Here is a 15,278-nt window from a genome sequence, read left to right on the forward strand (position 1 = left end):
TTACCAGACAAGATGAACACCAAAGAAGCTGCATCTGAAATCGCCATTAAACCCTCCCACTCAGTTTGCCTTGAGACTGCATCTTTTCACTTCACTATTCAATCCACAAACCTTAACAAAGTGAAAAAAAAAAACTAAAAAAAAAAAAAAAACGACTGAACAAAAAGTTGTAAAGCTTCCAATTGTAATTGATTCATTGTAATTAAAAGGTTAACGTGAATATGATTTTGGAGGTCTAATGCATTTATTTTCAGGTAAACATTAATACAATGAGCAGTAAAATTACCTTCATCAAAATCTGCATCATCCTCAGTGTGCTGCGGGAAGGGGAAACAGTTGGTGATCTCCAACCGGTCATCAACCACCAAGCCCAGCAAGACGCCCTGAACCACTTCACTGCCCTGGCCCTCTTCCTGGTAGTGTTTGATGATCTTCAGCACCACCTGTATGAAACGAACAATCAATATTCTAAACCCTTTCATGCATAAATTACAAGAATCTAAAACAGTATTCTTTCTTCAAGTGTTTTTATAACTAAATAGGCATGATCAAAAATTTGTGCTGCAACGATTAATCAATAAAGTCTGGTAATTCGATTAGAAAAAAGCTTCGGATCAAATTCTGCTGATTCGAGGATTCGTTTAATTAGAGCAGCTCTGTAATGGTTTGTTTTGAAGGTTTAGTTTGATTGATTTGGGTGGACACACTGCCCCTTAGTGACAACAGTGAATATGACTTAACTCGTTTAACGGCTGAATCCAACTGCTCCCCTGTTAAAGTGCCTGTGACACCAAAAAGCACGTTTATTTCATGTTACACGCGATATTTTATGCTCCTGAATAAAATTGACCGCTTGGATGTGTGTGGAAGCGATCGATATACTGTATTTATTCAATTTTTTGAATCCTGCGCCATTAAAATGAGTGACTTCCGGCTCCAGTCTTGGGTTGAGGAAGGCGGCGAATGTGACGTCAGCGCCAGCGGTAAAACAGCCATTACCATAAAGCATGCAGAAGTGATGCGGATTCAGCTGATTTTGTGGATTAATTTGTTTATTTTTTTCGTCACGCCAGCCCAATGTGCTGCAGGCTTTTGTTGCTACACCAGGGAGAGTGGTGTGAGGCTTTTTGGATTTTCAAAAGATTCTTGTTCACCGCGATGGCCAAAACAAGTCCGACAACCGAGAAACCATTGGACGGACAAGGAAGTAAGCTTTGTGTTTTATATTATGTCAAATAGTGGGATTGTGGCCAACATTTTAATAAGGAGGTGTCTTGCATTTTGTGGGTGATAAAACTACTCCTGTTTTGTTTACATTTTCGGCGTTCCCACTTCTCTCCCTGGCGATGAGCACTGCCTGCCTGCCAGGGCACAGCAGAATGATTAGCCGTACCTTACTCTCCGTCGGGGGCTGGCTGATCAGTGAAGACAACCCCGCCGCCGTGTGTGACATGAGTCGGGGTGGTTTTGTGTGATTTTTCACTTTCGAAAGGCGAAAATGATTGGGTTGCCGATCGGCGGTCATTCTCCAGTTGCTTCCCCGGCAACGAGCACTCCTGCCCGCAGCAGGGGAACGACGGGCCGAAACTTGCTCACTGCTGTGGGCTGGCCGATCGGTGACGACAATCAACCCCGCTGCCGTGTGTGACATGAGTCGGGGTAGTTTTGTGTGATTTTTCATTTTCGAAAGGTGTGAAAAAGACTTGGAAAAGCCACTCGGTTCGGGTTAGCATGTCAGCTAACTGTCGCGCCTCCTGTTTTGTTTACGCTCTTTCCCCTCCGTCTCCGAAGCCAGGGCTGGGAAATGAGCCAGACTAACTACAGTGGCATAAAATACCGTTCGGGAGGCGCAAGAAGTCGGCAGTTTTGACCATTATGGGGTAATTTTGCGCTGTTGCACTGAATAAATGCATTTTCAATATTTCATATTCAACTTAGCTCGAGACTTATTTATCATGACCATACCATTTATTTAGCAATTGGGGAAAATACTTAGATAAAAAGAATATCCTGGAAAAATATACTGATCAGAAAGACTAATTGCATTTTTCTCGTTCTGAATCTTCCCCCTTAATGGGTTGAATTCGAAATCAGCTGAAATCGTGACCCTGCCGACATCATCATCAGCTGGGGATGCTAGAGCGCTCTAATGACAGGCAGGGCTACATGGCATCTGCGCTTTGCCAAATTGTTGTATATAGTCAAATCGTCTAAAAATATGATTTTAATTCACATAATAATGCTATTTAAGACTTTTTTTTAATCCTGTCACAGGCACATAAGAATGACCTCATTCATGTTACAACTCCCTCCTGTGCCCTTAAATCCTCCTCCTCCATACAGTTAAATGTCTGCCCCCCCCCCTCGCCTCAGCACCATGGGGAGCAGAGCGTTCAGCCGGCTTTGGAATTCACTCCCACCCGACCTCAGGAACACAGATTCCCTCCCCCTTTTTCAATCCAAACTCAAAACTCACATGTTCAGATTTGTTTACTGCCCTTATATCTGTTTTAGTATTTTAAAATTGCCTTAAACGTTCGATACTTCAATTTTCTCACTTTTAACATATTTAAATGTTTTAAATGATTGTACGGTGACATTGAGTGCCAGAAAGGTGCCTTCAAATAAAATGTATTATTATTATAAGGTTTGTGAGTTTTCGCCAGAGCTAATTTTATTGTTTATGCATTTGTTATTTAGTTTAGAAGTATATTTAAAATTTCTTCATGTGAATATGTGTTTGAAAAATTTGTTAAGAGCTTTAATAAAAAAAATTAAAAAAAAAAAAATTTTTAAATATATTTTCTAGCATTTACGCTAGCGGACTTTTGCTATGCAAGTTAGCCAATTGTCCTTTTGTTGTACTTTAATTCTCATTTATTTTTTTATACCATTTGAGGCTAAGCTCGGGTATTTTCATTTTTTAATGCAAGTAAAAATTATGCATAGTTTAAAGAAACACTCAGGAATTTTATTTTGTATTCGCATTTAATGCCGTTTTGAAAGCGCAATCTTAGCAAGCCAAAAATAAATAATATTGCAAGCATCTCCTATAAAATGTTTGTAATCTGATTACTCGATTATTCAAACTAAATAATCAATAGATCAATAGAGTGATTGAATAATCGATAGCTGCAGCCCCATCAAAAATAATAACCAAGCTGTTCATTGTAGTGATCACTATGTCTGAAAGGGTTAATACTAGAGCTAAGAATCTTTGGGCACCTAACGATTCGATTACGATTACCATTCAGAGGCTCCGATTCGATTATAAAATGATTATTGATGCACCTCCCTCCTTTTTTTTTTTTTTTTATGTTTTGTACATTAGTTCCAAAATTGTTCAAAAATGCTCTCAGGCTAAACCAAACTATTTCAGTATCAAGTTAACATATACCAGTAAACAAATATACAAAAATAACAGGAAATAAAAAACTACAATCCCCATTCTGTATCAGCAGCTTTAAACTACATTCAATTAATTTAATGTTGTGAATCAACCGTTAAAGTTGTTAAAATTGCTCCCGTTATTCCATAATTTCCCTTTTGTCTACTTTCGACATGTGAGAGTTTGAAAACTATTTTAAATATAGATTCAAGTCAATATTTTACCGATTCAGGAGTATTTTAGATGAAAAGTTAATTAGGTTCGCTTGGAAGGTTCGCTACAACAGCCTTGCAGGGAAGTGTTACTAACGCCGGCATCTAGTTTTCTGTAGATGTGCTGCTGACGCTACCGAATATATATTGCATCTAGTCCTATATAAATGATATCTATCGTAACATTATGTGGATGTACTTTGTAGCAACTGTCGGCAGAAGTAAGGTATGTTGTTGTGTTTTTTTATCTCGTGGCATGAGTTGAGCTAGAGCCGTGAGTTGAGCATTGCCATTACCCGGGAGGCCGGGTAATGAGAAGCATGATGTTTAGCTACTCTCGCCTCGTTCCTCATTGCGTCCCAAAGACCGCGCGGCGCGCTGAGTGTGTTTTACTTCCGCTTTACTATGCATATTTCAATAATCGGAATTCGGATGTTTGTGAATCGTTCTCGAATCTTCCACGGCCGAATCGCAAATAATCTAAGAATCGGTAATTTTGCACACCTCTATGAACTATACTAACACATCACAGGTTTTTTTTTTTTTTTTTTTTTTTTAAATCAGACCGGCCGATACAATATAAAAAAATATATAAATTTAAACTAGGTTATTTTGGCTAAAAGGCATTAAGGTATTAAGTCAGTCACAAATGTGCATCATTACAGCTTGAATATAATATTACTTGAGCAATATCTGCTACGGCTTATATTTTGAAGGTGGCCCTTGCGAGCAAACGCTTTGACAGCTCTACAGTACGTGACCACAGCGCTACTTGCTGGTGCTACAGCTCCAGTAATATTGCAGAACATACAAAGACTGACTGTTCTGCTAGCACTCGAGGTTTTTTTAAAATAAAGATTCCTCCAAGCCTCCATCCACTAACTTCTTGCCATGTGATAGATGGTGCTTGCATCTCAGGATTACAGTAAGATTTTGCATCGATTAACAAGATGCCTATCAATAGATACTCGGTCAAACTGTTTTTGCATCCAAACTACTTTTCCTATCACTTCATATGCCACTGCACTGGTAAAGGGACACTCCATTCATTTTGATGATTTGTTACTAAAACTTGAAATATGTTTAAAGATACGAGCTGAAAATGTGCACAGCCTGAGAATAATTAAGTGTTGAATCTTTGAGTGGCAAGAAAGGTCCTTTCTTTGGTGCCAGCCAGTGGTGGAAGCATACATTTTAAGCAAATTGTAGCCGTCAATGCATTTACTGAGGGGAACTGCCACCCGAATCGCTGGTTGCCTGTGGGCTTGTCACCAGCCAGCTGTTTCATTCTCACTAAGCCACGCTGACGAGAGAGATGCTTCTATTCGCATTCGCAAAGCCTTGCTGGCATGGTAGATGAGTTCTGGAGACATACATAAGAATTATCTAAACATGCATGTTGTAACAAGCTATAGTAACAAGTAAATGTTTGGCGTTTCAGCGAAGTGTGGTTTGAGAGCACAGTCAGCTGACACTCCTACTGCGTCTGAGACCAGATGTTTTATTTGAAACCTTATTAAATATATTTAAATTTTAATTTTATTAATTCAAATTTGGTAGGCTTGTTAACTACACTCTTACAATACATACAGGTTATTATTTAGTTACTTACTAATATCCTATCTGGTACTGTATCCTGTATCTTACTTACAAATCATACAGGAAAACAAGAGTCATAAATTTAAAAAAAAAATGAACATATATATATCATAGCATCTACAAGGATTATGCCAACTTCGTTAGGGTTTTCAATGGTTCATTTGCACCCGAGAGCACGAATACGACTACTGTAAGCCTTAGCAGATGACAAAAAAATAATAGCCCATGGAATCCCGGAAACTCGTCCACCCCTCCCACTCTCTCCACAGTCAGTCACGTGGTGTGTTTTGGACAGTATGTCAAACTCAAGACTCCACACATCAACTAAGTTTCAAGACTCAATTGCAGTGGTACGATCCCCCCCACCCCCCTAAACAATTTTTGGTAGTAAATGAAACTTTAATTCACAATATTGCTAACACTGTGTGTTGCATTCACATTTAATATTGTGTTAAAATTTAACTTGGAAAATTATAAACTGTAAACCAGAGGTGGGTAGTAACACGTTATATGTACGCTGTTACATTTACTTGAGTAACTTTTCAAGAAAAATGTACTTTTAAGAGTATTTTTACTAAGCCATACTTTTTACTTTTGAGTAAATTTGTGAAGAAAAAAACTCCGCTCCTTTGGGCTACACAAGAGTAGATGCATTTTTCCTCTTTATTTTACATATTAAGATTTTGGGGTTTTTTTTGACTGTGATGCCAAGAGTAGCTCTACCAATTTAACCAATAAGACGTCGCAACAATAATCACATGACTCCATTATACCAATCTGACGCAAGCTTGCCATTCTATGATCACGCCAGCCTGTTCAATCACGTGCTGTCTTTAAAGCACAGTTTTTAAAAAAATTAATAAATAAAATAAAATAGTGTAAATGAAAAAAAAACTGCAATTGTGTAAAAACTGGGCATGCATAAAAAATTTGGTTGTTACGACTTGTGGACTTATTCAAGCCTCTAACTATGTCATATGGAATATTCAAATTAGACTTTGTTTTTTATATATATACAGCATAGTTAGTTTTGCTATTCGGATAATGCTGCTATTATTGTCCATAGGGGGCATTTAAAAATAAAAAAATAACCATATATGTGTAGATAGGTCTGATGCCACTGAACATTGTGAGTGGTTGAAAGTGAAAAAATATTCAGAAATGACTTAGTTATCACACTTCAAAGGAAAAGCCATTTTTTGGACAAAATCACAAGAGTTGAATGTAAATGAGAAAACTGCAATTGTGTAAAAAGTGGGTGTGCATAAAAAAATTGGTTGTTACGACTTGTGGACTTATTCAAGCCTCTAACTATGTCATATGGAATATTCAAATTAGACTTTTGTTTTTTATATATATATAGCATAGTTAGTTTTGCTATTTGGATAATGCTGCTATTATTGTCCATAGGGGGCATTGAAATTTTTTTTTTAAAAAATAATAAAAAAAAACTTTATATGTGTAGATAGGTCTGATGCCACTGAACATTTTAAGTGGTTGAAAGTGAAAAAATATTCAGAAATGACTTAGTTATCACACTTCAAAGGAAAAGCCATTTTTTGGACAAAATCACAAGAATTTAGTCAAAATAAAATAACGCCCAAGGGTTAAGTACAAAGGTAATTAGTAATCTTTCATAAGGGAAACCTTGGGCTGAGGTTGACAGGTATGAAAAAGGCAACATAACATAACCTATTATACCACTTGAAAAAGTGAGAATACTTTTGGTGGTTCCTGCAAAGGTTGGAATCAGTAACTGTAATCACTCAAAAGTAATTTTAGATTATATTAACTCATTTACTGCCAGTGACATAAACATTAAATCCATTCTGCGTTGGCCGGCATTGAATAATCTTAGTTCAGAGATATTGACAGCCAATGAACTAACATGAAATAACAGAAAACCAGAATAGGAAGGTTGATGATATATTTCATTGGTTTCAGTGCTGTACTTGGTAATATGCCACAGTTGCTCTGTGGTAAACATTATTAAAACAGTTCATTTTTAAAACAACTCTGGTTCATCTATCATCGCCAATGACAGCCAACAAGGTAAAAAGACTTGATCATGGTCGAACAATGGGTGAACTTGCTAAGAACAAGAATTACAAAATAGAACTGGGAAGAGGAAAAGTGCATACATACAGGATTAGAAATGAATTAAATTATACCCTCCCACCTTCTTTCTGTAGTAAGGTACATTTCTGAAATCCAAGATCATTGTGTCTCATCCAGACACGGGGTCCATGTGTCATGGTTGCACTTAATTTTTAATGCTAGATAAAAATGGCCCAATAAAACGAGCCTATTTAATCTCCGATGCTGTGTTACCAGCTCCATCAGGACCAAGCTTTGGTTTATGTCAAAACGATTGTGCTTGTGGACAAATATGCATGCGTGCACGACCTGCAGCAAGCAAATTACAACTCAAATCCAAATAGTTCAGAGTAAGGAAAGCAAAGTGTCTGAATGGAAAAGGGAGAGAACAACAGGGCAGGCTCAAAGCATACTGTAGTGTGGGGCATAAATCACACGGATAACAGTGTGGGCAGGTCATAGAAAAAGGCATTAATAATACACACATAGAGCGGAAAGAGGGTGGCAGTACTGAAGCCAGGCTCCGAATAACAAAAACACCCATCAAAATCATGAGCGAACCCCAATAGTGTCACTAGCCTGCCACACTCACGCGCACAGTCACACACACAGAAATCTGTCCGGGCACATGATTTATTCCAGTGGTGTGTTGGATCTGTCACCCTACAAGTAAAAGAGCTAGGGGTGGAAAAGGAGAGATGATATGGCTTGGAGTGCGGCGGAAAACAAATTTTACTGCCTGCTTTTCTTGGCTGCTCTGATCAAAACTAAAGAAAACGGTTGGAAGGGGAGGTCTAAACTAAGAAAGGGTTAAAGTAAGATTCATGTACTAAATAGAGAGCAACAGCTCAGTGGCTATGACGGATGACACAGGAAGACATTTATAAACAAAACATACTGTAAGAATAGGCTTCAATAAAGCCATAACTATGGGATCAGAGTTTGGCAAATTATTCAAAGAGGTCATATGAAAAACTGGAACAATTGTCGGGGTACCCACCGACATGTTAAACTTAATTGTTCCATATGGGCATTAAATTGTCTCGTTTTAATTAGCTGAAACTCATGCAGACATAATACAACGCATTATACAGAATGTCTCAGACACACACACACACACATTTTTATATATATACATATATATATATATATATATATATATATATACACACACCGTTATTTCCCGAATATAAGGCGCACTCGTGTATAATGCACACCCCAAATTTACTTGTAAAATCTAGGGAAAATTATTGTACCCGTTTATAACGCGCACCCTAATTTTAACACCAATAAATAGAAGAAAACAGGAAAACAGAGCTCGTGTACAGATACAGAAATGTCATTTTACTGAATGGTGAAACACAGCACACGCATAGCATATTGGCAGTTCAAAACATTACCATAAACTGGCAATATTTACGGTAATATTATGATTTGACAACTTCTCCAACTTACCAGAATCTAGGGGTAAACAGATGTGACTTTTCTTTTAAAGGTTGCTTTATAACTTGCTTGTTTCATCATGATGAATAAATGTGTCTTCCATGGATTGATACGGTAAAATGAAAGTGAGAACGTAAGTCAGAAATCTGAGAGAGCTCATCGCTGTCGACACGACAGTAACAATAGGAACTATTGTTATTTGGGTTTGAGTTTCCCGAGGGACAGATATAGTTGACAGACACACACAGGAAGTCTGTGTTGTTACGTTTGTTATGGTCCGAGTTGCGGAGCTGCAATAAACGTTGAGTCAAATGAGTTCAAGAAACTAAATTCTGTGCTTTATGAAGAGTGAAAAAAGCAGAATTTAACACAGACGAAATCATTCGGCCGATCAGAGTTAAATATTACGGAAACAAAATGGTGACGTCACGTACCGTAATGGTCTGCAACGGATCGCCGCATACGTTTCTTCAACACAACGTGGCCGTGTCAAAAAAAAAAAAAAAATCTGTTTATATATATATTTCTGTCTCCATCCATGTACCCGTTTATAATGCGCACCATGATTTTACAAGTTGATTTGGGGGGGAAAAAATGCGTGTTATATTCGGGAAACGAATACTCGAGCAACTCGAGTATCTCGAGTTTAAAAACTGATCCGAGTAATTTTATTCACCTCGAGGAATCGTTTGATTTTGCCAGCTCTAAGCATCATGTTTTGCCCGGACTACTTTTAATGCGGGACAACGCGTTGACGTCACTTGCGTAGAGGAAGAAGCAATTTAAAAAAAAAAAAAAAAAAAAACACTTACAGCCGCTACAAACTACGCCGACGTTGCTAAAAAGTACGCCCGCATGATGCTAGTGTGGTAGCAGGTAGTGTCCGGAGCGTCTCATAGATAGCGCATGCATTTAGGACTAGATACAAAATGACAGACTCGGCTGCGTCTGGGCAGGGTTAGTAAACAGCCGCCATCTTTAAGCAGTACTCAGCGCTAATAAATATAACGTTACTGTCACTTGCTCACGTAACGTTAGCCCTTCGGAGGGCTAGGTTTCTACTGATTATGACCACTATCGATGCATGGCTAACGTATCTTACATACAGGCTTTACTTAATCTGGAAAAACCCAGCGCTGTAAAGTGATGAGGGTGTAAAATTAAAACATAATAAAGCTAACTGTCAGTTTTAGCTCAGTAGTCATTGCTGAATAAAACACCAAGTAGCACTGGTCCCTAATGTGCTCCAATACAGCAGGTATCATAAATTTATTTTGAACATTGCAAAAACTCAAAATCTTATCAGTACTTACAGTTTAGACTAACTTAAAACTTAACTAGAACTTAAAAATAGCTTGACATAAACGGAAAATCAATTGAAACACGTGGGAAAAACACTTTCAAGTGATGTGTGTTATCAAGCGTAATTACATTTTTAGGTAAGAAATATATAATTTATATAAATTATATAAATATAATTATATATATGTATATAGATAATCGAAAGTATAATCGAAAGTCTGTCCAGTCTATTAACTATAGGAAGATATTATGCCATCAATTAGTTCACTGATTAATTGAATTATGGGGTAAAATGAATCTAAAATGCACGAAAAATCTTCTTTCCAATTCAATGTATATCCACCAATTATTCTAGCTTTTCTGCTTGTTGTACACTTTTGTTATTAAATATGAACACATCCAGGCTTCAATTCTGCTGTAAAAAGACCAAATTTACAGATTATGGACAGTTGATTGAACAGACATGGCAATTTATTTTAACCATCGTCAGTAGAGCAAATGATCCCTTTTAAAGACTGGCAGTAAAAGAGTGATTTTAATGTCAACAGAAATTGGCTGTAACAGTACACTGTATACACTCGTCTCTGCTTTTTCATGGCCACCTAGAGGTTTTTGGACATCCTCAGGAAAAGCATCTGGAGTCGATTCATGAAGTGTGGCACACAGCTCACAATTTAGGAGTGGCAAGATGTGCCCTTGCTTCCTGTTTAGTGGATTTGTTACAGATTTGATGTGGGCGGAGAAAAAGTTTCCTGACATAAAAATCCATCTGATACACACTGTGACGTACAGACTACAGACTGAGGACAATCTGTGCGATGCTTGTTTAGGATTGGCCAAACTTTGTGATCTGTGACGCTTGCTAAAGTTTTCCAATAAAACTCAATATGGACGCCTTGGGCCAAACCCACAGTCCCATTGTTTTTCCTGTGCAGTGTCCCAAATTGGAAATTAACTTTTTTTCTCCACACTATATCCTCAAGATCTCTAAAGTCCATATACAGTGTTTGATGTAGCAAGAAGCTTATAAAAAAACACAATATGGTGCCTACATAGAATCTTAGCCTGGCTCCACACAAGAGTTTTAACTAACAACATGTTTCTAAACTTAGTAAAGTGAAAACCTCTAACATTAAACACAGTATGTGTGATTCTAATGAAGCCAACCTAAACTACGTCTTTGAGGATTTCAGGAATATAGTCATGAAAAAAAGATTTCTTTATTCTATTATGTGGCCTAGTCCATAATTTGTGACCAAAATAGTATTTTGTATGTTTTAATTTTAGGGGACGTTTACATAGTGACGCTGCGACACCAAGACGCCACAATTGTGTTGCGGAATGGCCTCGCCTTTATATGGTGACAGCAAAAACGGAAGGCGAAGACGCATACCTTTGATTCCGAGCTCTAAAGTGGAAGGATTCGTTTGCGGGGTTCGGTCCGCAGTCAAGCTCTCGCGCCAATGACGTCAGCACTTGCATACATGCCCAGCGCTGCTACTAAACATTAAAAACAGCAAACAGGGCGGAATGTCGGCTTCGATTTACTGTTTTCATAATATTTTTAATTCAAATATGTTAAATGATTGCATTTTTGTGCCTTTTGGAGCAAAAAAAAAAATGCCATGCATGGAGTGGGCGGGTATGTTGTCTTCAGGGCTGAGGAGGTTGATGGTGTCAAGGAAGTGCATAACTGGCTGTCGACTGCACTGCCCCCTAGGGCCTGGTATGAATTCTACATCGTTTTCCCGCGGAATTGCAACATTGTTCGAATGGAGACATAACCATATAAATGCAAACATGAAATTTGTCGTATTCTCGGAGCGTCACCATGTAAGCGGCCCCATAGAGTCGTGAAGTCGTTAGTGTAATGCATCCATGAAAACCTTTGTTTATACCTCAATACCGCATGATAAATATTCAATTTCATAAAAAAAATATCTGTTTAAAACTATATAATTAAACAGATTATGATAAACTATAATTGTTTCTTACGCTATATTTTCCTCAAATGTTTTTTTTTTTTATACAGTGTCCAAGCAAGCAGCTTTCATTACTGTTGCACTGTGTTGAAGGTCCCGTCAAAATCAGTTAAATTTTTTTTTTTTTTTACAAAGAAGGCAAGGCAAAAGATGGCTAAAAGGTAACAATGTTTGGCCTTTTTGACAGTGTTAGTAGTTGTTATGTTTACATATGCCTACTTCCCCACTATAGGTGATACTTTCCATAATGAATAATATGACATGTTTTAGATGATCAATTAGATTTATTACTGTAAACAAAATAGTAGGGAGCTTAGAATGTTGAGGGAAAAAAATGGCTAAGTCATCGAAGCAATCTGCTATTTTGCGCTAGCTTGAGTAAATGTCCTTCATTACATAACTATCATGAGAATAAACGTCTGGTTTGTTTCAAAAATTCAAATATATAATAGAAATAATAGAAATGCATTTCAGGTCTCTTTCTTTATCACAGTAATTTATCTAGTGTAATGCACCCGCACAAAAAAAATCACTCTTTAAACTTTTTTAAAGTTTTCCTCCTTAGCCATGTAATAGACTATACACTGCTGGCCAAAAGTATTGGCACCCCTGCAATTCTGTCAGATAATGCTCAATTTCTCCCAGAAAATGATTGCAATTACAAATGTTTTGGTAGTAATATCTTCATTGATTTTGCTTGCAATGAAAAAACACAAAAGAGAATGAAAAAAAATGTTTTTAATCATTATCATTTTACACAAAACTCCAAAAATGGGTTGGACAAAAGTATTGGCACCCTCAGCTTAATACTTGGAAGCACAACCTTTATACAAAATAACGGCGAACAACTGCTACCGGTATCCATCAATGAGTTTCTTACAATGCTCTGCTGGAATTTTAGACCATTCTTCTTTGGCCAAATGCTCCAGCTCTCTGAGATTTGAAGGATGCCTTCTCCAAACTGCCATTTTCAGATCTCTCCACAGGTGTTCTATGAGATTCAGGTCTGGACTCATTGCTGGCCACTTTACAAATCTCCAGTGCTTTCTCTCAAACCATTTTCTAGTGCTTTTTGAAGTGTGTTTTGGGTCATTGTCCTCCTGGAAGACCCATGACCTCTGAGGGACACCCAGCTTTCTCATACTGGGCCCGACATTATGCTGCAAAATTTGTTGGTAGTCTTCAGACATAATGTCATGCACACGTTCAAGCAGTCCAGTGCCAGAGGCAGCAAGCAACCCCAAAACATCAGGGAACCTACGACATGTTTGATTGTGGGGACCGTATTTGTTTTTTTGAAGGCCTCAATTTATTTCCTGTAAACTCTATGTTGATGCCTTTTTGCAAAAAGCTCTACTTTTGTCTCGTCTGACCAGAGAACATCCTTCCAAAACGTTTTTGGATTTCACAGGTAAGTTTTGGCAAACTCCAGCCTGGCTTTTTTAGCTAGGTTCAAACTTTAATCCATTTTAACTGGCTTTAATTGTGATTTAGTTATTGCCACCACCTGTTATGTGCCAGAGGTAAGTAACGGGTGTTGTTAATTACACAAAACTAGAGAAGCACCACTTGATTTTTCAAAGGGTGCCAATACTTTTGTCTGGCCCATTTTTTGAGTTTTGTGTAAAATGATAATGATTTAAAATTTTTCCCCCATTGTCTTTTGTGTTTTTTAATTGCAAGCAAAATAAATGACGCTATTACTAACAAAGCATTTGTAATTTTAATCATTTTCTGGGAGAAATTGAGCATTACCTGACAGAATTGCAGGAGTGCCAATACTTTTGGCCAGCAGTGTAAGTGCCAATTTTCCTTTGCCTGGTGATTCATTATACATTTCAATTTGTGAACATCACTAATTTGCCTCATGTCAATTGTTAAAAATCAAAAGCTTTATGACAAAATACAAGCAATAGGGGAAAAAATCACCTTGAGTGCCTACATTTTCGAAGTGGGTGCTTCATGACATGCTTGAAACAGTCAGGCATTTGTTAAAAAAAGATTTTGTGTTTCCGTCAAGAGTGATAAGTGATAAGGATCGGAGTAATTGTTGGGAAATATTTCTTATTGCATTGCAGTTACCATTCCAATCCTGATGCTGAGGTGATTAGTTTCACAGCTCAGAATTTTCAAATCTCATTTTCAGACTGAGTTCTGACTTGTCATATTTTCAAAGCTTAATAACTTACTTGTATGCATAACAGGTAAGAGTGAAAGGGATTTTCCAAATACCGTATGCAGCAATTGTTTGATCTCAGCGGGAGTGTGATAGAAGCCCCCAACGAGCAGATTGCTACGGTTGTAGCAACGAGACTGCTGACAGGCTTCAAATTAAGGCTGCAATACAGTTGTACAACACAGCAATGAGTTTGCCATCTGAGGCTACCCCTGCAGCTATGCCTCTGACAGACAGATCTTTTGACGCAACAAAAGAGTAAGTGTTGCACATCACTGCACTCGGGTATTTTTTTCATTGCTACCTGAAACCCACGCATTGCTTCTGCGCTAAGGCTCCAATTGAGGTTTCAATGTTTTCATTTAACTGCTACGATTAAAAAGTTTGGCTGATGAGAATGGGAAAATAAGTGAAGTAAATCTCATTAGAGCTCGATAGAATACACACTGAGGTGAAATATTTAGATATGAAATTAGGGTCCCAAGACTCCAGGGCAACTTTAATTAGCAAGATAAAAGGAAGGCAGCAGCTGGCTAGTTGAAGTCCTGTGTTGAAGCAAACGGGGTAAATGAGTTGCTTTGTGTCCAAGGCAGTGGGGGCTGCTGCAGGGAGTGTGTGTTTGGAAGGTGGGGGGCAAGTCGGGTAAAGAGTGGAACTATATGAAAGTGAAGCAAGTTTGTCCTCTGCTGTTTCCATAGCAGTACTACAGAAAAACTGTACAGCAGGGCTAGTCAACTAACATTTTCTTTTAATCAGCAAGTGTTGGATTTGCAGAACAATGGTGCCTTGAGTAGATGCAATAGGATGGAGCTTGACATCCCACAGTTTCTGACGTCTTGCTGCTGGTTGAAGCCAAGGACAAGCATTCATTGCAATTACTTATCATCAAAGACAATAAACAAAATTCATTTGACAGCTCAATTGCCATTGATGGATGTAATCAATTAATTTGAAGACATGATCGAACATGAAGCCAAAACCAATTGTCATTAGGGGTGGGGAAACCCTTCGTAACTCACGATACGGTACAATTTGCGATACAAAACTCACGATAACTATGATCTCACGATATGGCGATA

At 37.9% G+C, this 15,278-nt stretch overlaps 1 protein-coding gene across 1 annotated transcript in view; it reads right to left on the minus strand.

Annotated features, from left to right (window-relative positions):
• LOC130914845 (eukaryotic translation initiation factor 3 subunit H) overlaps nt 1-15,278 on the minus strand; it is a 99,553-nt gene that overhangs the window by 79,429 nt on the left and 4,846 nt on the right. Inside the window, exon 2 of the mRNA XM_057834390.1 lies at nt 287-443. Coding sequence (XP_057690373.1) covers nt 287-443 — 157 coding nt within the window. The remainder of the gene's footprint in view (nt 1-286; nt 444-15,278) is intronic.

Source organism: Corythoichthys intestinalis, chromosome 4 (assembly GCF_030265065.1).
Source record: "Corythoichthys intestinalis isolate RoL2023-P3 chromosome 4, ASM3026506v1, whole genome shotgun sequence".
Taxonomy (NCBI): domain Eukaryota; kingdom Metazoa; phylum Chordata; class Actinopteri; order Syngnathiformes; family Syngnathidae; genus Corythoichthys; species Corythoichthys intestinalis.